This window comes from Misgurnus anguillicaudatus, chromosome 12 (genome assembly GCF_027580225.2).
Source record: "Misgurnus anguillicaudatus chromosome 12, ASM2758022v2, whole genome shotgun sequence".
NCBI classification, from domain to species: domain Eukaryota; kingdom Metazoa; phylum Chordata; class Actinopteri; order Cypriniformes; family Cobitidae; genus Misgurnus; species Misgurnus anguillicaudatus.
In genome coordinates this window covers 29,114,038-29,138,326 of record NC_073348.2, presented here as the reverse complement: position 1 = coordinate 29,138,326, position 24,289 = coordinate 29,114,038, and the positions used below count along the sequence as shown (strand labels likewise).

Sequence of the window (24,289 nt, the reverse complement as noted above, 5' to 3'; positions counted from 1 at the left end):
CGTTATTGTACCTTTCTGATATGATCTATGACCAATGATTCCTCTCGGTCATCATCATCATCCAGGTCCAGCATGGGAGAGTTGAAGTGGTCCATCAGGAAACATTTGGACCCTACGTTTCGGGGGTCAAATGGATCCACAATGATGGGCTCCGTCCCTTTGATCTCACAGCGACAGAATGGGCAACCCTGACCATCAGAATCCTGTGGAAAAGAGCAAAGTATAATACTTGGATTTCATATATATATATCCAAATAATAATATATAAAATTACTTAAAATAAAGCATAAATGTGATGCAAACAGGGTTTGCATAATTTTATGCAAAAAGCAGAAACAAAAAAGTATTTTAAATGTCAAATAAGTGATTAGTTCATGACATGTGCGTCATACATTAAAAAAAAAATTTTTTTTTTTGAGACAAAAATATTTCAAAATGAATCATCAGTATTTTTTTCAGTCTTTTATGACTTCTAAATGTGTTTATAAAAATGTAATGTTAACCTTGAGGAATATGTAAGCATTTAAAATACGCCAAACTCCAGTTCTGATTTCCTGTGGCTTATGAAACTGTCTTTCAGAGTGATACCCAATAACAATCATTCACAAACATATGCCCACAAATGCTAAAGCACTTATACAAGTACACAAAATAGCCTGATACTCAAACCAGACACGAGCACGCATGTATGTGCACACACGGACCGTAGTGCCTCGGGTGATATTGATCCCAACGGTTCTGGTCTGCTTATTTGTATAGCGTTGTCAACACTGACAGGCTGTTGTGGACATATTCCTCTGCCATGAGGAAGCTCTTACTGGCAGGATCTGTCGGGTCATGCTTGATCACAAACAGCTGGAAAACACATGCTACGCCCCCAATCGAGCACCGAGCTTCACTTTTTCTTTTTAAAAAATAAACTTTTGCCATTTGAGTTTTGGCCTGACGCACACGCACGGATTCGCATACCAAGCCACTCCATCATATTGTAAAGCTTTGCACCAGCTGACAGCTTACACATGGCAAAATGAAAAACAATCATCTCTCAGTTCCTCCATTAAACTTGGAGAAACCGAGTGTGTCAATATTTACAAGAACAAAAGATGATCGTGGCTGCCATCTGGTTGAGGGGTTATGAAAGACATCAAAGTGTCTTTTGAAACCTAATCCTAATTAAAACCCTTAAAAAAAGAAAAGAAACACTTTCAAACTCACTCCGCATAACATTAAAGCATTTTAATCCAGAGGAAAGTAAGAGGGATTTCTGCGGGTACCGAACTAATATCGATGTTCATGTCATTTTACATCCGTGTTGTGAAGATTCAGCCTATGTGACAAAGATGACACCCTTCTCTTTTAACACCATCATGTGTCACAACACAAGTAAACACTTATGTCCAGATGTATAGTAGGGATTACAAGCACAGCACACATAACCAAATAAAAAGATTGATCATGTAGTAATATCATCCCTGCTTAACTATCCTGATAACTTCTGTGTTAATATTTAATGGGCTCTTTAAATACCAAAAACGTTGACCTTTAATATTTTAAGCTGTTTTACTTAGTGCTGCAGATCTGAGATCGATGACCTTAGGACTAGGAAGTAACAAACCTCAATACAGTTTCTCGGAAACGTGGAGGGTGGCTGACCAAACTTTTGCACATATAAAAACGCTGTGCCCAGCAGAACGCTCCACAATATTGCCACTTCCTCTTGGCTGAGGTTTTCCTTAAAGAACAACACCACATACACAGAAGCATCTGACATGGACGAGGCAACAAAGTTGAACTGACTCAATTATGACCCTGTAGTAGGAAGATTTTCGGCAGCACGGCCAGTACATCATTACACACCACCAAAGACTACACACAAATATTATCTACCAACCTGCCTTCACCTGCCTGTTTTTGTGGCAAATGCACTTCTGTGATCAGGACAACGGCAAGGTTGACAGAAAGAGAGAGAGACAGACGGCAGTTCGTTCTTCGTTCGCCATGATGATAATCAGCATTCAGATCATGCCACACGATTAAAAAAACTTTAACTAGATCCATTAGCTGTGCACTGACCATTACTAAAGCTTGCGTCGCAAGGAGTTTCATCTCAGCACATTCATATTTCACACATGGCCGCGCATTGTGAAAGAATCTCTGTGTGGAGTGATGGCACTTGAGTGTAACAATTAGCCATTTTAGCATTAGCAACTTTGTTAAAACTTTGTTAAGGTACAAAGATGAGATTGTATTAAAGATTAGAGATGCTAGCTATATCTAGACCTATTGAATTGGCTTCCCATTTTCCAAATGGTCATATCTAAATTTCGGTTTAATCTAAATTTGTTTTCTTCTTCAGATGCTGTTTTTCTATGAGAAAAATATTTTAATTCCAGCTAAAACCAATGTTATGGATTTGGGCCGCTGTTGGTTAGTTGGTGCATATATACCTGCCATGATGTCAAACAGGAAGTGCACATGAGGTGTCCACATGGTTCGATCTTTACATCCTTGTCGTTTTCTGCACAGATCTTACATAGCTGAAATGTAGATCCCATCTCGCAATACAACTCGTACTGTTCCTGAAAGAACAAAAAACAACAAAAGATATAAATGCTAAGAGCAAATTATAAAGCAAAGACCATCAGGTCAACTTTTATCATAACAGAAGGTTTGTCTATCAGAATCAAGTATTTTATCATGGAGCCATCCAATAAAGTCTAACTCAAATAACTCAAACGTCAATCACTAACCTGCGTGACCTTAATATGGTCATGTGGGGTGGGTTCACACAATCCTGTGAGATCTGGATTATAACTGCGGCCATCAGGAAACAGGTAGCTGTGAAAGACAACAAGGATGAGAGTCATACACTGCGAAAAATGACTTTCTTATTGGTATTTTTGTCTTGTTTTCAGTAAAAATATATTTTAAAAAAATGAATATGTATCTTCTTTTAATAAGCAAAATGACCTAGGAAAATAAGTCTAGTTTTTAGACAAAAAATATAAACTTTTAAGTAAATTAGTGCTGAAAACAAAAAAAAATCTGCCAAAATGGAGTAAGAAAAAAATTCTTGAATTAAGTGTTTATGAAAAAAGTAAACTTATTACAAGAAAATATTTCTCATTCCATTGGCAGATTTTTTGCTTGTTTTAAGCACTAATTTACTTAAAAGTTTATATTTTTGTCTAAAAACTAGACTTATTTTCCTAGGTCATTTTGCTTATCAAGAAAATACATCTTAATTTAAGAATTTTTAGATATTTTTTACTGAAAACAAGACCAAAATACGAAGTAAGAAAGTAATTTTCCACTTAAAACAAGCAAAAAATCTGCCAATGGAATAAGAAAAATTTTCTTGAATTAAGTGTTTATGAAAAAGTAAACTTATTTCAAGAAAATATTTCTCATTCCATTGGCAGGTTTTGTTGCTTGTTTTAAGCACTAATTTCCTTAAAAGTTTATATTTTTTGTCTAAAAACTAGATTTATTTTCCTAGGTCATTTTGCTCATCAAGAAAATAGATCTTAATTTAAGAATTTTTAGATTTTTTTTACTGAAAACAACAAAATAGGACGTAAGCAGTAATGCATAAAAGATCCAACTAAAATTGTTACACTGCCTAAAAAAGCAAATTTTAACTCAATGAGAGAATGTTTGATTCGTTTGATCACCAAAGTACTGTTCGTTTGGCTAGGTATGCATGCAGAGGTACATTTACTTTGGTTTGGGGGCGGAGATTGAAGAAAGTCATTTTTTAGCAGTGTGGCAGACCCCTACACTAATAGACAGTTAAGCTAACGTGTAATTGCCCTGTTTGGCATGTCCATTAGCTAGCTGTACTGTAAAAATGGCCCACCTGCATAGCACGGCCCATCAGAGCTAAAGCTAGAGAGAGCAGCAGTCATACTTCATTTACAGGAATCAAAACTCTATGAGATGACCAAAGAGACTGCAACTGACACATTCACTGACATGCACAAGAATCACGCGTCAATGAAATTGAATGTGCATGGTTTTTAAATGCAATTTATGCTAACTATGTGTAAAATGTCTTTTCCCCTTTTATGCAAATTTCTTCAAAAGAAATTATTTTGACTGCAGTTTCACAAGTTTATCAGACTGATAAAGCGATCTGTGTGGTACAGCTACAGTATGATAGCGTGAGATTGGCATGTGGTGTTAGGTCGTTCAGACGCAGTCACAAACCCAGTATGAGGTTTTTTAGCGACAGCTGACACAGCACCAGTGACAACTACACGTGGCTAAACCTGCAGCTGATGGCTCAGATTAGACATACCAGTAAGACACATGCCAAAACAAAATAAGAGTGTGGGAATACGTGTTGTTTACAAGAAAATGACAGTTTTACAATATACTACCCTGACAGGTTGCTTCTGAGAAGATTTTTTTTTAACAATGGCGGTTTATTCTAGGAAAAGTAAAATAAAGGAAGCAGATCTAGACACAGAATTCTGGAACATGGCGCCATAGTTGCCAGCAATTAAAATATTAAAAGTATTACAAGCACATTTCTGATCAAGTGTACAGATCCTAAAAACCTATAAAATTTTATGGGAAAAGTTTGTCCATAGAGGAAAATTGGCAGGTGAGTGTATGGCAAAATCTTTATGCATCGATTACCAATTCAACATTTGGGTGCATTCACGTTATACCTAACCATACCCAAGTATGATTGTCCCCCTCCCCACTCCCCCGCTGGTCTGCACTTACATTACACTTTATGATCCGTACCAGACTACGCTTGTGTCATTAATAGATGCGCTTGTTTTGAAGAAACCTGGAAGATAAGCGCAATGGAGTTCATCGTAATTAGAAGTTTATGGCTTATTAGGTGTGTTTGAAATTATGCACGTTGCGCAGATTAATTGGTGTATGACATTAAAGTAGCTCTAGAGCAGACTACTTGTAATATGCTTTAAAATCTCTTGCGAGGTTAATATGTTCAAAAAAACGATCGTTTTGTGCAGCACAGATGATTACAAAAACACCTCTTTTTGGGGTTGTTTGTGATGCTTTGACACATGGCTTCATGTAATTATGCTGCACATATCTGAACGTTTTTACAGCTTCAGCAAAAATTTCACACTCTGGTTTGGTTAGCGCTCAAACTCCACCCCAAAACCAAAGTAAACGTACATTTGCATGCATACCTAGCCAAACGAATCGCACTTTGGTGATCAAACGAAGTCAAACATACTCGGGTACGTTATACACAGTATAAGTACACCTTCACACAGTTACATTTGCTTTTTTAGGCAATTTTAGTTACATCTTTTATGCATTCCTGCTTTAAATAAAACCAAATTGTGCTAAACTAAATAGTTTATGGTTTTCTTCATACTTTTACCACTTTTATTGACTGGAAAGCACAAAAAAGTGGTAGATAAAAAATGATGTGGAAAAGATCAGGTGACCAAGATCAGAAAGATATGCAAAACAAACTTCAACCCACAATATTTGCATAAACACCATGGCGCTAACCAGTAGGCCACAAGCTCTAGCATTAGTTACTTTCTAAAGATCTTTAAAAACAAGACTCACAAGCCCTCTCGGCATCCATCAATGAGCGCCTGAAACAGTGGCTTGTTATGCGGAATGGTCTGCAGGATGTTGCCGTCGCTGGTGACGTAGCCGATGGCCCACTGGCCTAACCGCGTACAGCTCAGCCTGAATATGTAACTAGGGGAAAGAGTGAAAGACAGACATCAGCATAAAACTCCACTGTAAAAAAACACCACATCATGCTAACATTTAACAATGCTAAAAACAGTAATAAATATGAGGTTACAATGTCATTCTAAAACTATGTGCTTCTAGTTTTCATGTGTGATCATGCTCGACAACGGGCTTGATAATGTATTTATTTATTTACTGAAAACAATAGGCCAGCAAGGCATTTATATAACAGTTTTGAAACCATAACATCAATTTTGAAATAATCACAGGCTTCGTCAAACAGAAACATAGACACTGAAAAGTTAAACAGAACCATATGGATAAATTTTACGCCTACTTGTCCTTTAACCAAAAAATGCAATGGAGAAAAAGAAAATGCAATGCAGATTGTTTGAGTTATTTTAAGAAGCTTCTCTGTTATACAACTGCCTAGCAACTAATTCATACAGGATTAGGAGATCTGCCTGGTACTAGACTTTTCTATTCAATTCGCGCTGGCATCAGGATGGTACAGTGTGGCACCACAGCTGGGTGAGGGAAAAACTGTGGCAGACGGAGGAATGAAGGAACAGTATGCTATGGCCAAGCAAAGGGGAAAATGTTAAAGTGTCTGAACAGGTTTGATAACATTACTATAGGTTCTATACATTAGTTAATGCATAAGAAATCATGAACTTACAATAAACAATATTTACACCAGTTATTAATCTTTTTAATGCAATGCAGTATATGGTTTATGTTAACTTTAATGCAATACTCCTGCCAAATATCAAAATTACCACATGATTTACTCACCTTTAAGCAATCCGAAATTTTAATAAATGTCATTACTAAACTTTACAACAAGTCAGAAGTAATCCACACAGCTCCAATGTGTTAATAAAGTTTTTTTGTGGGTAATAGATGCGACTTTTCTAAGGAAAATATCCATATTTTAAACTTTATAAACTATAATAACTAGCTTCCGGTAACTATGCCATCTTGGACTCTCTCTCGTGAATCGTGTGACGCAAAGATGGCGTTGTTATCGAAAGCTAGTTATTAAAGTTTACTAAGTTTGTAGTATGGATATTTTTCTTACAAAATCACATCGATTACCCGCAGAAGACTTTTATTAACCCATTGAAGCTTTGTGGATTACCTCTGTGAAGGATGAATGCACTTTTGGAGGAGCAAGGACATTTACTAAAATAACTCCAAACGTGTATGTCTGAAAGATAATGGACATTTGCATCTCAAATTGCTCAAGGGTGATTAAATCATAAAGTAATTTTTATTTAAAAAAAATACGGCTTTACTCTACCTTTTACAAAGTTCAATTAGGGCTGTCACGATTATGAAAGTTGGCTGACGGTTAATTGTCTAGTAAATTGTGACGATTATGAAGATAAATTGCTTTGACATTTAATTCTCATAATCGTTTTGTTTGTTCATAAAATAATTTTCATTGTTGTGATTATTAAAAATTTAATCTTTTTAAAATGTATGTTTTACCTGGCAGTTCATACTGCTTTTCAAAGTTTTGCAGCATTTCTTTAAATGCTGTTTTTTTTCAGATGTACTAAATGGCTTTGCAATGTATTGCGTTACACTGTCAGTTAAGAAGCACCATCTGATACTCATTTATACAGGCACTGGAGCTCCCCCTTGTGTTTTTTAGAGAGATGCGCAATCATTGCGGTGATCTGAAATCATCGCGATGAGGTCAAACATTCGCGATGAGACGATTATTTAATCATTGTGACTGCCCTAAGTTCAATATCTAGAAACCCTTGGTAGACATATTGTGTAAACACTGAATGAGGTGAACTAACTGTAGGTGAACTAAAATTTACATCCTGCATGATGTACAGCACTGTACAATGTTTGCAACAAAACAAAAAAGTGTCATCAAATGTGACGACCAGTGTTTTTGGGGATATATTTTTAGGACACCTGTAGACTCAATAATCGGGAAAAGGCTTGTTTTTGGCTGAATTTCTTGATTACATTAAAGTTGATGTAGCTGCTGGTGTCAGGATGAATAGAGTTTGCGATAAATTTGATTAATCCCATAAAGCTTCACTGTGCTGATGTCACACTGGACACAGCTCTCTATTAACTCGCAGGGTGAAACTCATAGTCTCAGCACAATCACTAACTGTACATTCACAAGGGGCAGAAGCGTTAACCCTTCCCATTCACTTTTAATGGGTGACATCATGCGTTGCCGAACTGCGGCGCCGCATCAGCCGTTGCTCGCGGCAGAAGTTGAACATTTCTCAACTTTTCAAGCGGCATTGCGTGCATCAGCAAATCAGGTTGCCTTATGAAATAACCTAGGCAGAGCCAGCCAATTACATTTATGAAAGACCGGAGCATGTGCTGCGGCCACTGTGATTGGCTGTTGGCCACACTTCAGACAAGCCTTCCGTCAAGCGTTAACGTTTTCACCCCGTGTGAATGTACCGTAACACACTGTCAACTCAACTCTCTCTCTCTCTTTCTCTCTCTCTCGCTGTGTCACAAATGCACAATTTGGCTTTTTGCAAAGTTAAATTAATAAGAAATTGTTGCAAGCGGAATTCAAACTCGCAAACCTTAAAGCACTGCCATATAATAATGTGGTCTTCTATTGCTTCCTTGAGTTCTCATTTATTGCAAGTCTTTAAATTTGTTTCCGCATATTTAATTACCAAACCGGTAAACCAAAAATAAATGGGAATTATTTAGTACACCCTTTCTTAAAAATACACGATTTGAGGTCTTGTTCCTGCCCACTGCACAGTGTGGAACAACCTGTGCTTAACATTTGAATGTTTTTAGAGGTTGGATATGAACAATGCCAAAAGTGATGCTTGCCTAGCAAGTGCCACTAAAATTGGATTGTTGTTCTTCCCAGGATAAAAACCATCCACAGCTGCTTATTAAGCCCTCTGGAGGAGGAAAGACACACAGATCCTGGTAGACCTGGACAGATTAAGGGTGTCTGGAGGAGGAACTACAGAACGACTGTTAGGAAGCCAAGTCACAGACACACACAGGCAACTCATAAGCAGCTTAAAACTGGTGTGACCAGTAAAGCGCATAGTGTGTACAAAATTGGCAATACGAAATTGGAAACGAAGCCAAATATGTCTACAACCGACGTGCAAGAACATTAGGCCTTCACATACAAAAAAAGCCACATTAATAGGTCAAATTTAAAAATAGTACCAGGTTTGTGTGAGGGTTAAGGTTAGGAAATAGAAAATAGCCTAGTATGAAACAAAGCTGTCCGCCTATGTATTTTCACACAAATGAGCCTCATCTCTTAATATAAACAGATATGAATATAACAGCATGTCAAAAGCTTAATTCTGCCAGCTGACTTGGTAGGAACAAGCTAAATAAGTTACCCACACATATAAACACAGCCACATGCAAACACATAACTATCAGTTCATCCCCTTGGGTGCTGCTATGACCTGCCCTAACCACACACAGAAACGCACACAGCTGCTGCTTCTCTTTAGTAGCTCGGTATTTGCATGCAGTTCTGCACGACCACCCACTGTCCTCTATTTCCTGCTGTTTGTTTAGCAGCATCTCCTTGACTCACACATCACTGTGTGAGCATCGAACACATACAATCACATATCATAGCTCAGGCAGAACCATTTTCGTGCTGAAAATCATTTCCCGTAATGTTTCTTATTTTACCGCCTTGCTATTATCTGGCTGTTGTGTTAAACGACTCTAAACAGTCAGAGCCTGCTGTGGTTGCCCTACGGTTGCTTCGGCCCAGATGTGACGGTTTTCTCTAATCAGCTAATCCAAACAGAGTGGATTTAACTACCGCTTATGTCATTGGCCACCAGGGGCGAATGCGGGATGCCCATCTACCGTATGCCAAAATGTGCAAAGGAACACATTCCTTGAAGATTATGCTGCTTTTATAATACTTCTATTAGACGTCTTCCAGATTCCATCACCTGTTTGTTCATTGACCCGGGAATCTAAAAGTTTGAGATTCTTACCCACCCCTGAGCCAGGCAGTTAACCTGGGGTCATTCCTAAAGAGAAAAATCCTTGCAATTACAGCACACTAAGTCGCTTTGGATGAAGCAGCTTCTGCTAAATGACAAACAAGACGAAAAGGCCAACGAGAGGGCGAGAACAGAAACGCAGACAAAGAGGCACTGTCTGTCTGTGTATCTGAGCCTCCTGTAATGAACTAACATCTCCGCCTCGCCCACTTTCCCAACAGCGGGTCGTCTGCCAGACTACAGCAAAGTGGAGAAAAACAGCTGGCTGGCCCCGTGCAGCGCGCAGCAGATGGTGCATCTATTATGGCACACGAACACCACGGGTAGCAATAGACACACACACACACAAAACTAGTCTGTAACTGCCGGGTTTGTTGATGTACTTCTGTAGACGTGCCTTTACTTCATCGTACGTCAGGAATGCCATATAACCTGGATGCGTGACCGCCAGGAAGTTCCAGTTTCTCAGGATTGAGCCCCACGGCTGAGGGAAGAAAGCAGGACAAAGAGAAAGGGTTAGACCACCAAAAATCTACAAACATCAAGTCTATTATTACTACATATGTACCAGTGGCAAGGCTACATAAAGGCCAGGGTGGCATGGCCTACTCAGATTGATGGCTGGTCCACCCAGTCAGAAGAGACAGAAAAATAAAAATTTTGGGGGAAGCAGCGTCTAAACCTAAGGGTGCATTCACACGGGGCGTAAGCATTAACGCTTTCCATTCACTTTTAATGGGTGACGTCATGCGTTGCCGAACTGAATTGTGGATCTGTTGGCGCCGCGTCAGTGCCGTTGCTCATGGCAGAAGTTGAATATTTCTCAACTTTTTAAGCGGCAACGCACGTGTCAGCCAATCAGATCGCCTTATGCAAATAACCTAGGCAGAGCCAGCCAATTACGTTTACGGAAGACCGGAGCATGTGTAGCGGCCAATGTGATTGGCTGTTGGACACACTTCTGACAAGCCTTCCGTTAAGCGTTAACGCTTTTGCCCCGTGTGAATGTACCGTAAGAAATGCTAACTGAAAATTGACACACCAAATGTTGGATAAATGGATAATCCCCCCACACACTGGGTAGTCTCTTGTGGTCTCAAATACTGTACATTGACCCCAGAAAAGTATTTACACACTTAAAATTGTATGAATATCTTGGGGTCAGTTTTAGAAATGTCCTTTGGTTTTGACATTTGGTTTGAAATCTCCTAATGTAATGAAACTTATACTTCTTACATTAAGCTAAGATGTCTAAATGCACTGAAGTGAGGGGTTGTATTACTTTTCAATAGACTAAAGATGTACTATATGTTCCTGTCTGAAGTCTTAAATATACTCATCCTGCCACACTATATTAAAGCTAAATAAAAAGCAGCTGGAAGTCTTGATAATAACAATATGTGGAAAAATGGAAAAGTTTCTGCTGTTTCCTCTTTCTTCATACTGAATGAACTAATTTCCCAAAATTTTGAGTTGTGCTACAAAACGAAAACGAGCAGGGTGTAGTTTTGTTAGGTTTGGCTATGAGGGGGTCGTAGGCTGTGATTCAGCACAGGAAAGTTACATGAGAACTACCAGTCACAGCAGGAAGTGGGGAACATTATATCCAAAGAAGCACAGCGTGAGATAGAAACTCAGATTCATCCTCTCCATCTTGCTCATTGACTGACTCACAAATCGATGCTAACGTAACAGTGTGGGTCCTTCTGCAGCATTTATGGGAATTCTAGTATTTTGAAGCATAACCTTCACTTTAAAAGATCGAAGGTGAAATGTAGGCGTTTTGCACCTTACACAAAATAAATCTAGGGTTCGCTTTTGTGGTTAAGAATAGGTTGTGTTTTTCTAACGAAGGGATTCCTCTGCGTAAAACAAGCCGCCCACTTTGAACACGTTCGCAGAGGTGATCCCCGGCACTGGTGCCTATTTTCCATCCACGCATGGAGATGTGTAATGACTACAAAACTCTGGGAAACCAAGATATTTTTGAGGTTTTCAAACGCGTGAGTGTTGTGGTATTTATGAGCTATCTATGCACAGCGGTTTTTCTTCAGAATGAGTAGATCAACCCACAGTGGAGAAAACGAAAAACAAGGGTGATCCTTGGGTATCGCTTTCATTATTACGATACCTTGTTTTTAGAAAGAAGTTGACATTTTGATATGAGCACGGCTGATGGGGGTTTGCTGATGGTGAGGGGTGATGCTCTGTAAAAGAGTTTCGGCAGGGGTTGTGGGATGCAGGTTCAGGGTGTACCTGAAAAAGACGAGTGAAGATGTCGAACTCGAACACGGAGATGTAGTCGTTGCAGGTGAGGTCGATGGTGGATTTGAGAGCCATGGCCTCCAGCCCGGAACTGATGGGGTGCACGTCGTGAAGGCACTGTCTGAACATTTTCCATGGTACTATTGTTCTGGAACCACACAAATACACACACAGACAAACACAAACAACAACATTAGGATTAGGCTAAAGTAAAATCTTTCCAAATGCTCTGGGCTATGAGCATAAAATGTGCTGAATCAGACATCTAACCCTAATCAAGACTCTCAGTGGCTGCTTTATTAATTAAAGCAATAAAAATACTTCTTTTTACATTTTCTTTTTACATAGAGCTTGCTCATGCAAAAACCTTAGGTTTTTAAATCTTTGGTGTCTCCAGAGTACATACTGTATGTGAAGTTTTACCTCAAATTATCATATAGATAATGTATTATAACATGTTAAAATTGCCACTGTGTAGGTGTGAGCAAATATGTGCCATTTTGGGTGTGTTCTTTAAAATGCAAATGAGCTGATCTCTGCACTAAATGTCAGTGTCGTGGTTGGAAAGTGCAGATTAAGGGGCGGTATTATCCCCTTCTGACATCACAGGGGGAGAAAAATGTTAATGATTTAAAAAGTCAATGATTTAATCAAACCTTTCATTCATGTCTGTGGGACAAACTTGCACAATGAAGTTAATATTAATGGTAATCTGTCTTAGCATTAACCACACATTATTTTATCTGTAAAGATGCTGCAAAGGCCTCACAAAAAAGTCTCCCTTCTGTTCAAACACACCAGACGAAACATTTGATCAAATTTGCTCTTTTAAAACTACTGCTTTGTCAGACTGTTTTAATGTGTGACTGTACAAAATTGTGAGGATTAGGATAGAGACAAAATGGAGTTGGTGAGTTTAACAGCAAAGAAATGTGCCACCCACACTCAGCTGTGACTTTTCGAAGAACAGTTTCATAAACGCCGTCCATTAAAAAAAAATTGCCAGTTAAAACATTCAGACACACTTTAATATAACAGCACACAATGAGTCCAAAATGGAAAACTACTACCCAAAAGCACCATGTTCTCTTTTTGTTTTTTGGTTAACACAACACTTCTCACTTCGGTCTAATGGGCACATTGAGCTGTCATAACATTACTTCAGGTCAGACGAGAAGAAAGACTTGTCACGCTAATAACGGAGTTTCTACTGTTCCTCATTCTGACAGTCTGACAGTGTCAGGCAAGCTGAGAGAACATCACCCATCATCTCTGTCGCCCCCGCCATCTACTGTTCCTCAGGAAGAATGCATTGGCACAGAGACGGGAAACTTTCGGGTTTCACGAGTAGCCCAGGTTTGCCAAGACGAAAAACTGTTCTGGCTCAACATGAAAGGTATGCGCAATACTATCTTGAGTCAGCGTGAGGACAAGAGACTATTAATCACGATGTTAAAGAAATAAAACATGGCAGTCGGATGCCAAGAACAACGACATGGATTATGACAGAATAGCTGTAGCGAATCCGCTAAGGGTGAAACCGATTAAACGGCAGGTTAATAAGAAAACACAGACTCTGTTAACTCTTATTAAAGAGGTGAGCGGTTTGCTGGTTGGGTCTTAACGTGTACCCACACCTTTCTCTTACACGCATTTACCCAACATATTAAATAAAGGGACTTCAACGTTGCTTTCTTTTTGAGTCAACTTCTGGCTCAACCAATGACGTGAGTTTGGGGTGAGGCTACCAGTTTGTCCAAACACAGGCAGATGAGGAAAGGACATTTACATTCTACATTTACATTTATTCATTTCCCAGACAATTTTATCCAAAGCGACTTACAAATGAGGAGCACAATAAAAGGCTTCTTCTCAAGTAGGTTGTAACATGAGAAGTCGACTGCTCATAAAAGTACAGGCTAGAATAATGACACTGTACACCTATTTAATTTACATGTATGTCGAAAACATACATAAGTATGACCTGACCTGGGAGTTGCTAGATATTAGATGACATAACATGTAAATATCTCTCTGAAAAGCACATTCATCATTTCCTCTGAATAGCAATTCACTCATTTTATTACATTATGTATAGCTATGACAAAACACACAGACACGCACAATGCCACCGAAAGCCTTCATTTACATAAGAACCACACGCGAGCGAGGGAACAACTGCTCTTTGTAAACCAAATGAAGGGGTTTATCATCTCAGCCCTCAAACTCATCTCTGTCACGCCCTGGGCTCTGAGCGTTATGCGTTTTTCAAATAATTACCCTCCAGTTCAGCAGAGAATTGACCCCTTATTCCAGAAGCAAAACGCTGTTTTGCATATTTATTAATCAGCAACCATAACCAGATACAGTACAGAAGCGCTGACGCATTGCTATGCATGTCGAGAAATGAGGAAACGCGCTCTGGCCTCTGATAAACCTGCTAAATTCCAGTCAGTCAAAGCAAAAAAAGTAACTCATCAGTTTAATCCTCATCTGAGAGGTTTTCCTGAAGGGTGTCAATCTTGATAAGGCTGTTCTGCTTTAACAGAAAGTGAATGCATTTGGGGAGTTTAATGAAGGGTAATGGCATTAAGGCATGACTCATAAATGGAGAACGAGAGGAGAGAAAAGCTCTAGGTACTGTGAGTGGCAAGTGGATGAAGACAATATCAATATAAAGACTATATGTTTAAGTAAAATTATTAAAATTGTCTGACCCCTTAATTTAAGAAGGCTTTTTAATTAGTACAGTGCAGCTCTTAGAGGGGGACACAGCAAGGACCTTAATAAAGGACCTTGTACTTGCCAACACACAAAGGCATCATGCCACTCACAATAAGCGTATGGGTGGAGAATCAGGCCCGAGACAGTTTAAATTGTGCCCTATACTAGCAAATCTTATATTTAAATCACTTCTGTTACATTAAGGCAGTGGTTCTCAAACAGGGAGATGTCATTTTATAAAAAAACATTAATTTATCATAAATTCTGTCTAATTTAACATCAGAAAAATAAGGCTACTAAACATAGGACTACATTATATAATTTAAAATGTTTTGTTTAATTCAAATTTTAAGTTTTTGGAATGTTTTATGTCATAAATTTTCTTTGGGGGGCCATAAAGGGATGCACCGTACACAGGGGGGCCGCACGCTAAAAAAGTTTAAGAAACACTGCATTAAGGGGCACCTATTATGCAAAATCCATTTTTAGAAAATGTCCAAACATTATGTACAAACATTAAAATTCACCCGCTCCTTGATTTTTAATCCCCATTAAACCCAAGCAGTCTCATTAGACATGGCGTTTTGACACTCTTATCAATGTGAGGTCACATTGATAAAGCCCCACCCACAAACAGTCCTGCATTACCATAGTTTCCACCCTCAGCGAGTTGCACTCTGTCCACTAGATACTATTGTCTCAGACTGTATTAATCAGATATATTTTAACTGAAAGTGCTCACTGTCTGTTCGTAAGGAAGTGAGCTCATTTGCATTTAAAGGTACAGACATTAAAACAGCACGTTTTTGCACCCACACAAATAGGGGTATTTTGGACATGCTATAATAAATGATCTATGCTGAAACTTCACACACACACTCTGGGCACACCTGAGACTTATATTACATCTTATAAAAAGGCCATAATAGGTGCCCTTTAAAGCATAACTGTGATGTTTTTGATCTCTAAATTAATATTTCAATGTGTATTAATTCACTCTTGCTACCCCAGATAGTCACATTGCAGAATCACCGTCTGCCTACAGCTGCTTTCCTAACTATGACCACCCAAAATGCCATTGTATGCATGTATGCCAACTTAAAAAAAAGTACATTTTCATTTGGTATGTGGTAAACAATTCAAAATATTGTAGGAAACAATTGTATGGCTTGGAAACAGCATCTGAAGTCAAAACCTGACAACACCGTGCCAGCCCCAGGCAATCTGTCAATTTTGTTAGCTTGTGTGATAATCTCCCCTGCTATCAGAGAAAATAAGCGAGTGCATTATTTTAATTCGGTAAACAGCTGCTGTCTAAGTAAGACAGAAAACAGACAGCTCAGCTGGTGGCCTTCAGTGTTGCCTCTGGAAACTGTGCTCTTACTGGCCTGCGGCCAATTTTCAAATTTAAACGGGATTTTAAGTCTTGGTGGACAGAAGGGAGTTTAATTAGCTCGAAATCAAATCCCTTCTCGACACGTCCGTCCGTGAAACAGCAGGCCAGTGCCACCCACAGAAGCAAAAATACCAGTATATCCTTGGTTCCTAACCAGAAATAAACCACAGTGCACCTGCTTCCAAGTAGGGTTTGTCTATACATCAGCAGAAGAGGGTAAAGGGCAATGCACTAGACCTTCCTGAAGTCTTAGAACTGCAACTGATCTCAGAACTGTGATTAGATTACAAAGAGGAGGAGTGCGGAGGTGAGTTCACATTTATTCCGTTCCCTGGTTACTGTGAGTAAAGGCATTATATTCCATTATCAGAAACGGCGTCACTGATGCATAGAGAAAAATTAGAGAAAGAGAGAGTGAGATATGAGAGAAATAGATACAGAGAGAGGGAAAAAAGATAGAGAGATTGGCAGGTGAATTACTGACATGACTAGACCTGCGCAATATTGGGGGAAACTGACATTGTGGTGATTTGTTTTTCTGATGTAAATTGGGATATGAGAAATACTGGATGACTTCACTAGATGACATTGAAAAGCTCTGTTTAAAAAGATTTAACTTGCACAGGGGCAGACATTGACTTCTTTTTCAAGGACGCCCTTCATGTGTGTGGCTCTTCATATCAAAATATGTGTTTGGTGCGTTAACTTATGATCATCTTGCGTCATGTCAAAATACGTGCTTCAAATGGGTTTACAATAAAAGAGATGTTCACGTTTGCCAGATACTCGCTTAATGGGGTCGCACACCGGCCGCGCAGCTCAGCGTCGCGTCTTGTCTAGGACAACTCGAACATAACGTAAACTGGAAGCTTTGTCAGATAGCGTCTGCTTCAAAATGCAAAATATACGTTAGCAGCCAGTGTTAATCGTTAATGATTTGGGACAAATATGATGTTATTTAATGTTAAACTATGTGAGTGGCGCTTTGTGATGCGAAAAGGATTTGATCAACTTCCTGAGTCGTAGCTGGGCGGCGCGGACAGGCGCCACCTGTCGGCGCCGGTGTGCGTATACTCTTAGAAAGCAATGTGTTAGAGTTTTTTAGAACGGCACGGCACGGTGCTGAGCTGCGCGTCCTGTGTGCGATGCCCTTTAATCTCATTTGTAAATAAAGTTTAGTTTTAAGTTAATGTCTTGCGAGTATTCTGTTAACATGAGTGTCTCTTTTATCATAAACACTTTCGACACTTGTACAGCAGGCACATATTTTGACATGACGCATGATTCATAGGTTCACATGACGCACCGAACACATATTTTGAATTCCTGCCCCTCGGAAGAAAAGTCACCGACCGCCACCGGTCTTGCATTTCTTGAATAGCTCAAAAATATTTTTACTGAGAATTTTGTGACTTGTTTGAAACCGTAAGTGTAACACTGGCAAGGGCATCTGAAATAGTTTTCCTTTTAAAATGTATGTTTTGGATGCTCTGCGATGTAACTGTTGCAGAGGTGCACACTGTGATGCCAAAACAACAGACTGTGCAGCCCTAGGTAGCGAACACACCAAAGATTCAAAACGCAGCTGAAAACGGCTGGAGGACGCCGAATGCCAGCTGTTTTTTCAATTGTGCGTCAATTTTCTTAAGCTGAGCACTTTGATTGATGTGATACTTTCTGTCGTTCTACGATGCGCCGGTTGGTTGTTGTGATATTTGTCCTGCCTCTCCTCCACTGTGATTGGACAGCCGTGAGAAAACTGACATTGACGAGCTGAGCTTTTCACCCAAAGTTGAATATTTTAAACTCTCAGCACTGAGCGTGAAAAAACGCTGGCCTTTTTTAAAACACACCGCACTCCCATTCGAAACAATTGAAAATATACACCGGCCGTGGGCGTAAAAACTTTAGTGTGCACGCCCTCCTAGACATGACATTCAGATTTTTTAATAAAGGTTAAAAATGGTTTATAGCTAAATAGCAAAAATAGCATTTTCATCATTTTTGTCACCTCTGACCACTTGTGCCTATCTCTAAAATCTGGGTGATAGCTAAAATGATGGTGCTCCTTAAAGCCATTGCAGGTCAGCTATCTGGAGACACCCCTGTAAAGAGTGTCTACAGATTTTTGCTCTAGCGCTCACTGGATTGATGTGTGCTTGCAGGATAAGGATGCTGAGTTTTCCATTTCCCCACACACAGAGAGACAGAAAAAGAGAGAGAGAGAAGAGCTAAAGGAAGAGTGCTCTATTTCTCGTATCAATGACTCACACTCACTTCCTCCGTACAGAGCGGGAAGTAGACCTTTATAATAATCTATAAAATATCAAGAGCGGTAACAAGATACACACTAGAGACTGCGTCAGTCTTTTCCAGCCTCTCCATCTCCCTCTCTCTTATCCCCGGTGCTTCCTCTACAGCTAATCACACCTGCCCCATTATGAGACCTTCCTGCCCCATCACTGCCTGTGTTTCCTTGCCTGTGTTTCCTTGAACCTTCAGATTTGCTGGATTCAACAGAAGGTGAAATACGAGACATCCGCAGAGATTTATAATGAATTAAACATTGCCATCTGCAAACGGACAACACCTCATAAAGATACAGAGTCATCAGACAGAATTCATTATTGCTTGAAATAATTATTTTATCATTTTCTCCCTTATCAGGATATGAAATTAAAAAGGCCTTTTAAGACTTCATTCAAACAATTTCAAAGATTTTACATTTAAGCATCTGGCAAACACTTTTATCCCAAGTAGTGCATTCAAGGTAGACATGATTTTATGAGTTGAAGTCATCCAAACCACATCCAGAGGGGATGTTTTATATCCATTTCTCTGGAAAATGTCTCAGCCTAAAATAGATTTTGGTTTCATTTAGAATGCATGTTATCATGCAAAGTATGCGGTATTGTCAGACTAGCATCGTAACGCTTACATCATTACTGTAGCAACCAATGTAGACCCATCAGATATTGATTACATTGTCTGAACAACCGGCTCAAGTTCCTGCAAATGACAGTGAAAACCAAACTGGATTTGTGTGCAGTGTGAATGAAGCCTTAGAACACTAAGCAAACTAATAATTTAGTTAATCATTTAAAGTATCTTATAGCATCCACATAATGTACACACAGGTATGCACTGCTACACTGTTACAGCCTCAGTCTGTATAAAATCTGACTGTACTGCATAACTTCCCACAAGTCTAGACTGGTCAAGGCATTTGAGAAATGTTGTATTACAGCATTAAAACATAGGGCCCCCTTAATGCTTAGTATTAGCCTAAACACTACAAAATCAGTGACCTTCACCTTGTAAATGCTGACTGGAGAAGTCAGGAAAGGCATTGGGTTGCCTAATTAGATGTGAAAATGTATGCTGAATCATTGGGGGAGTGCTTTAGCACATGACCAGACAGTTCACCCCACTTACACAGATATAAATGGAGGAGTGAAAAGCATCTCTCCATCCTAAAGCGCTTTAATTGATTGGATCTCTAACGAGGGCCTGGAAAGAGCAGATCTGATATAGCAGAAATGAAAAAAAAAATGCTTTTACTTTTCTCCAAAAGATCTTCTCCAGAAATCTGCGGCATCGGCCTTGGTAATCCGGAACGTGTCTCCCTGGAACTGTCCGCCCGGAAAGATGGCTTTGATCTCGGCCAGCATGTGACTGAAGATCAACGAGAGCTTGGTGAGGTTTCGCCTGAAAGAGAGGGATAGAAAGAGAAACGCCAAGGATCAGTACAGTAAACAGACGAGAAATTTGCAGTCAGTGTGCATTTGGACACAGCAAAGTGAACTCTCGGCTTTTCTATCGAGCCAAGAAAGCAAAGTTTCTTGCCCTTGGAGCTTGTCTGGAGGTTTACATGCCTTCAAACAGCATGTGGATGTGGTAGAATCTGATGCATGCGGTCTGAAGGGCATGTAGGAGCCGTACCAGAACACAAATTCTTGCTGCGCTCCAGCCAAGACAACAGAGACACAATCTGCTCCTGTTGCAGCTGAACACAGCAGGATAAAACTTTTTGGATAAAAATGTCTGTCGAGCAGAAGTATATAGTAACCAGTATAACTTTTATTGAGCAACATTTTTAATAGACCCACTTAATGAGCTACATTATAATTGTACCCATATATGCCACTTAACTAGGTTTGCAATGGCCACAATCATCCCTTGCCATTATTTACAAGATTTATATGCACTGTTTCCATAGTAGTATCTCACCCAAAAAATAATAAAAAATGCAGAGATCCAAACATATAATGAATGCTTAATGAAAGGCGTGTCTGAAGTGACCAACAGCCAATCACAGTGGCTGCATGGTTTTGCATAAAAGTAATTGGCTGGCTCTGCACTAGGTTATTTGCATAAGGCGATCTGATAAGCTGACCCATACGTTGGCCATGAAAAGTTGAGAAATGTTAAACTCCTGCCGCGAACAACGGCAGTGATGCAACTCCGACTGATCCACAATTCAGCTCGGCAAAGCATGACATCACCCATACAAAGTAAATGAGAAGCGTTAACGCTTACGCCCCATGTGAATGTACTGTTTGCACAATTTCTTCCTCTGTGCAGCCCCCCACATTCCCTTTGGATTACAGCGAGCTGATAACCCACCTTTCAGGTGGCACTCAATTACACCAGGCCACTCAGCCTAAAGGAGGTCTAGAGAGGGGCAGAGAAGAACCAGGCTGCGTGTGTTAGATAACTAACCCCTCTGAGGCACAACATACACAAAGTCTTTCAAGCTTAACAGCAGGGTTTTGCAAGGCAGCAATTTGCAAAGATGCACCTGCAGCTCCCAGGAGTGTTGCCGCTATGCTGTCCAGACTGTCATTCTGCATACACAAATCCCCACCTTCACCCGTGTCAGATGAAAAGCATTTCGCATTTGCATTTCTTGTCTAAATCTGAACGCATTAAAAAGACCTATTAATTAGCTTACTGGATTAGTGTAGCTTCCTGTCAAAACATCACTGTAACAAAGCAATTAGCGCTTAAGCAGCGATGCAGAACTGCCGGAAGAAAGGGGGATCAAGCAAATGAGAAACAAGATCAAAGAGGAACCCTAAGATTTGTTACCACTCTAGATGACTCGCAGGATTTAATTTCGTGCCATGCAAATTTTTCACTTAAGTTGAATATTTTTAACTTGCGCAAAGCTTGCGTTTGAGGTGAATCGCGCATTTTCGAGTTCGTGTCTATTCACATCTTTGCATTGACTTTGTATGTAATCTACTTGTTGAATAATCATTGCATTCGTGTTTGGTGTGTACACCCCATAAGAGTTAGTGTATAGTTCTCTGAATATGAAAATATTCTTCATTTTGATAGTGATAAAAAAACAATACATTAAATGTCGTAATGATTTTAATGACATTGTACTTGTTTGTTAAGTTTGCTAAATATCCTATCAGTAATCCAGTTTTAAAATGCCTCCATGTTTAAAGAGTATGAAAGTATTACGCTAGAAAACCTCAATCAAGTTCTTTTCATCTTAGCACAACACAGGAGATCATTTCTCTCTATGAAGTTCAGTTCAGTAACACCAACTCTTAGTTTTCACCATGTGAGTCACTTCTCATTTAATCATTCCGTTTCATGCAGTAATACTGAAACTGCTAGGAGACTAATTTGTCTGGTTTACATATGGAGAAAGGCAGTTTTGAAGCTGACGCAGTTCTCAAACTCTGAATACACTCCAGATTTGGACATTAGAACTTAGGTGCAAAAAATGCTGGGGTAATTCTCAAACCAGTGTTGGGTCAATTTAGCGCACTGTTGGGTAATTTAACGCAACGGCTGGGTTTGTCTCGTTTGGATCCAACGAGTCGCAAATAACCCAGCATTTGTAATGTCAAATGATGTGCAGCTCTCCAAAGAATATATATTCAAACACACACACACACACACACAATATATTTATCATCATTCTCTGACACAGCATAAACTCATCATCTCTCATATCTCTCTCTCTTTTCTGCATATTGTTGCCATGAGGAGCTCATATCACAGGATGTTTGCTCATATCTCTAATTACTTACAACAGGCATATCCATTACCAGGAAGCAATATTCATCCCACAATCAAACATATACATAATACATATATGCATATACAAATACATATATACATATACACATATATACATCTATAGTCACACCTGCTGCCCTCATAATTCAAAACAGTGTCACAGAAAATTAAATAATGATAGCAAACTCATCAAATGTAACTATATGTAACTATGGGAAGTATGTCATGACTAAAACACAGTGAAATATTAAAAACTTCGCTTGGTATTTTATTTGAGGTTCCACTGTAAGATGCTTTTTAACAATATTAAAAGACTTCCCGTCAATACTGGGCTCTTACGGGCTGCTTTCTTAATTATTTTCATGTATTGTGAAACAAAATTTTAGTTTTGCAATGAAGTATTTGAATAATTATATTTTTCTATAAAACTAAATTAAAACATTTAAACATACGCCTTCAGATCAAAAGATTTTTAAGATCACGAGAAATATTATTTGGTGACTCCTGTTAAGTGATTTGTGTGTAACACGAATATATTCTAGATATGTTCACATGCTGACTGTTGGGTTTAGGCAACTGACACACAACAATTCCCAGCCATGTCTGGAAATCATTTAAACCTGATCCATACGGTACTGACTGATAACATGTCACATGCTAGCCACAAAGCCAACATGAAGGATACCTTTTTGTACACCGAGTGATAGGTACACCCAGAGCGAGAAAGAGAGAGAGAGAGAGAGAGTTAATCCTCATACAGCTTGTCCTGAGGTACGAGAAATTGAATTTAAGACAAAACAATAATCTCGGCCCCCAGGCAACTAACGTATGCTAATTCCCTTAGCACTGCTGGGGTGGATGAGCATTTTCTGTATGCCTCACCTCTTATCATGGAGAGCAGGGATATGCTTAAACAGGGCGAGTACTATCACACGCAAAACTACGGCTCAGCAGCCGGGTTTGGCCGGAGCTTAATCTGGGATATGCAAAAAAACTCACCTTCAAAGTCATTTTGAAATCAGCATTAAAGGGACATTCCACGCACTGCTCGAAAATAGTCCCCTGCTATTGAAAGTAACAAAGAGGACTATTTTCGGGCAGTGCGTAATATCAGTACGCCTGCTGCCGCCATGTTATATCAGCAAAGTCACTGATTATTACGCCAGTTTGAGAGTATAGTTCCTAGCCACATATATGCCTTTAAAATCGCAGCTTTTAATTTTCCGGCGGTCTAAGTACACAATGTTACTACAGAAGAGTCAAGTTTTTTGGTTATTTTTTTGCGCGATGCTAATGGACCAATCAGATTCAATGCTAAGCTATGCCAAAAGTGCCAGCGCCAGACCCGGAGATCAGCCGAATGGAAAATGTTTAACTCTTGAGAAGCTGGAAAATGAGCATATTTTCAAAAAAAAGTGGACTGTCTCTTTAAAAGGCAAAATGTGTATAAACTGGCTAAAATGCAATAAAAATTGTAAAATATTGTAAAGTAAAAAAAAAATTTAAGGGGAAAGTGCTTTTGTAATGCAATGTGTACTATTGGGTGGTTGCCATATATGTATAAATGTATATATGGTTGCTAGGGTGTACCGGGTGATTACTAAGGCATTGTTAGAATGTGGCCACTTGTTTAAGAGCTAAATGTCAAAAGACTCTCTGCCTCTGGCAAGACACCTACATATAGCCAAAGAGTATAGAAGCACAAGAGGGGAAACTCTTATTCGTTTTTGGCAACAGTCATAGGTGGCGCTTCAGTAGCGCGGCCGCCATTTTGGAATGAAAATTCTCACAGCCAATTCATTCTCAGCTAATCTCACAGCCAAATCAGAAGCGCAATAGTAAGTTTCTTAAATTAAAATTTTGTTCACTTGCTACACCTACATGAAACGCTGTATTGTCTTGCATGTATGTGTTGATTTGTTGTTGTTATCAGTTGTGGAATCCAATCATTAAATAGATACACATTTGAGGTAGTTTTTTCTTGCTTTATTATGTAATTCTATTTTATGCTACACATTTACTACTATTATGAGGTACCAACTCCACTGGGTATATATTAATCCCCTGGATCCCGCTACAAACATGATAATCTTATAGAACATGATGCATTGCTCTGTCTGTTATCCTATTTCGAGCAATTCAGATGTATATGTGT

General features: G+C 39.2%; 1 protein-coding gene across 5 annotated transcripts in view; it reads right to left on the bottom strand.

The window, feature by feature from the left end:
- Window positions 1-24,289, bottom strand: part of cblb (Cbl proto-oncogene B, E3 ubiquitin protein ligase) — a 63,886-nt gene that overhangs the window by 13,961 nt on the left and 25,636 nt on the right. For all 5 annotated transcript variants that reach the window (XM_073874309.1, XM_073874308.1, XM_073874307.1 and 2 more), the window contains exons 4-10: window positions 19,654-19,800; window positions 11,964-12,120; window positions 10,072-10,191; window positions 5,566-5,705; window positions 2,751-2,838; window positions 2,448-2,579; window positions 12-203 (exon numbers count right to left, since the gene is read on the bottom strand). In XM_073874309.1, coding sequence (XP_073730410.1) covers window positions 12-203; window positions 2,448-2,579; window positions 2,751-2,838; window positions 5,566-5,705; window positions 10,072-10,191; window positions 11,964-12,120; window positions 19,654-19,800 — 976 coding nt within the window. The remainder of the gene's footprint in view (window positions 1-11; window positions 204-2,447; window positions 2,580-2,750; window positions 2,839-5,565; window positions 5,706-10,071; window positions 10,192-11,963; window positions 12,121-19,653; window positions 19,801-24,289) is intronic.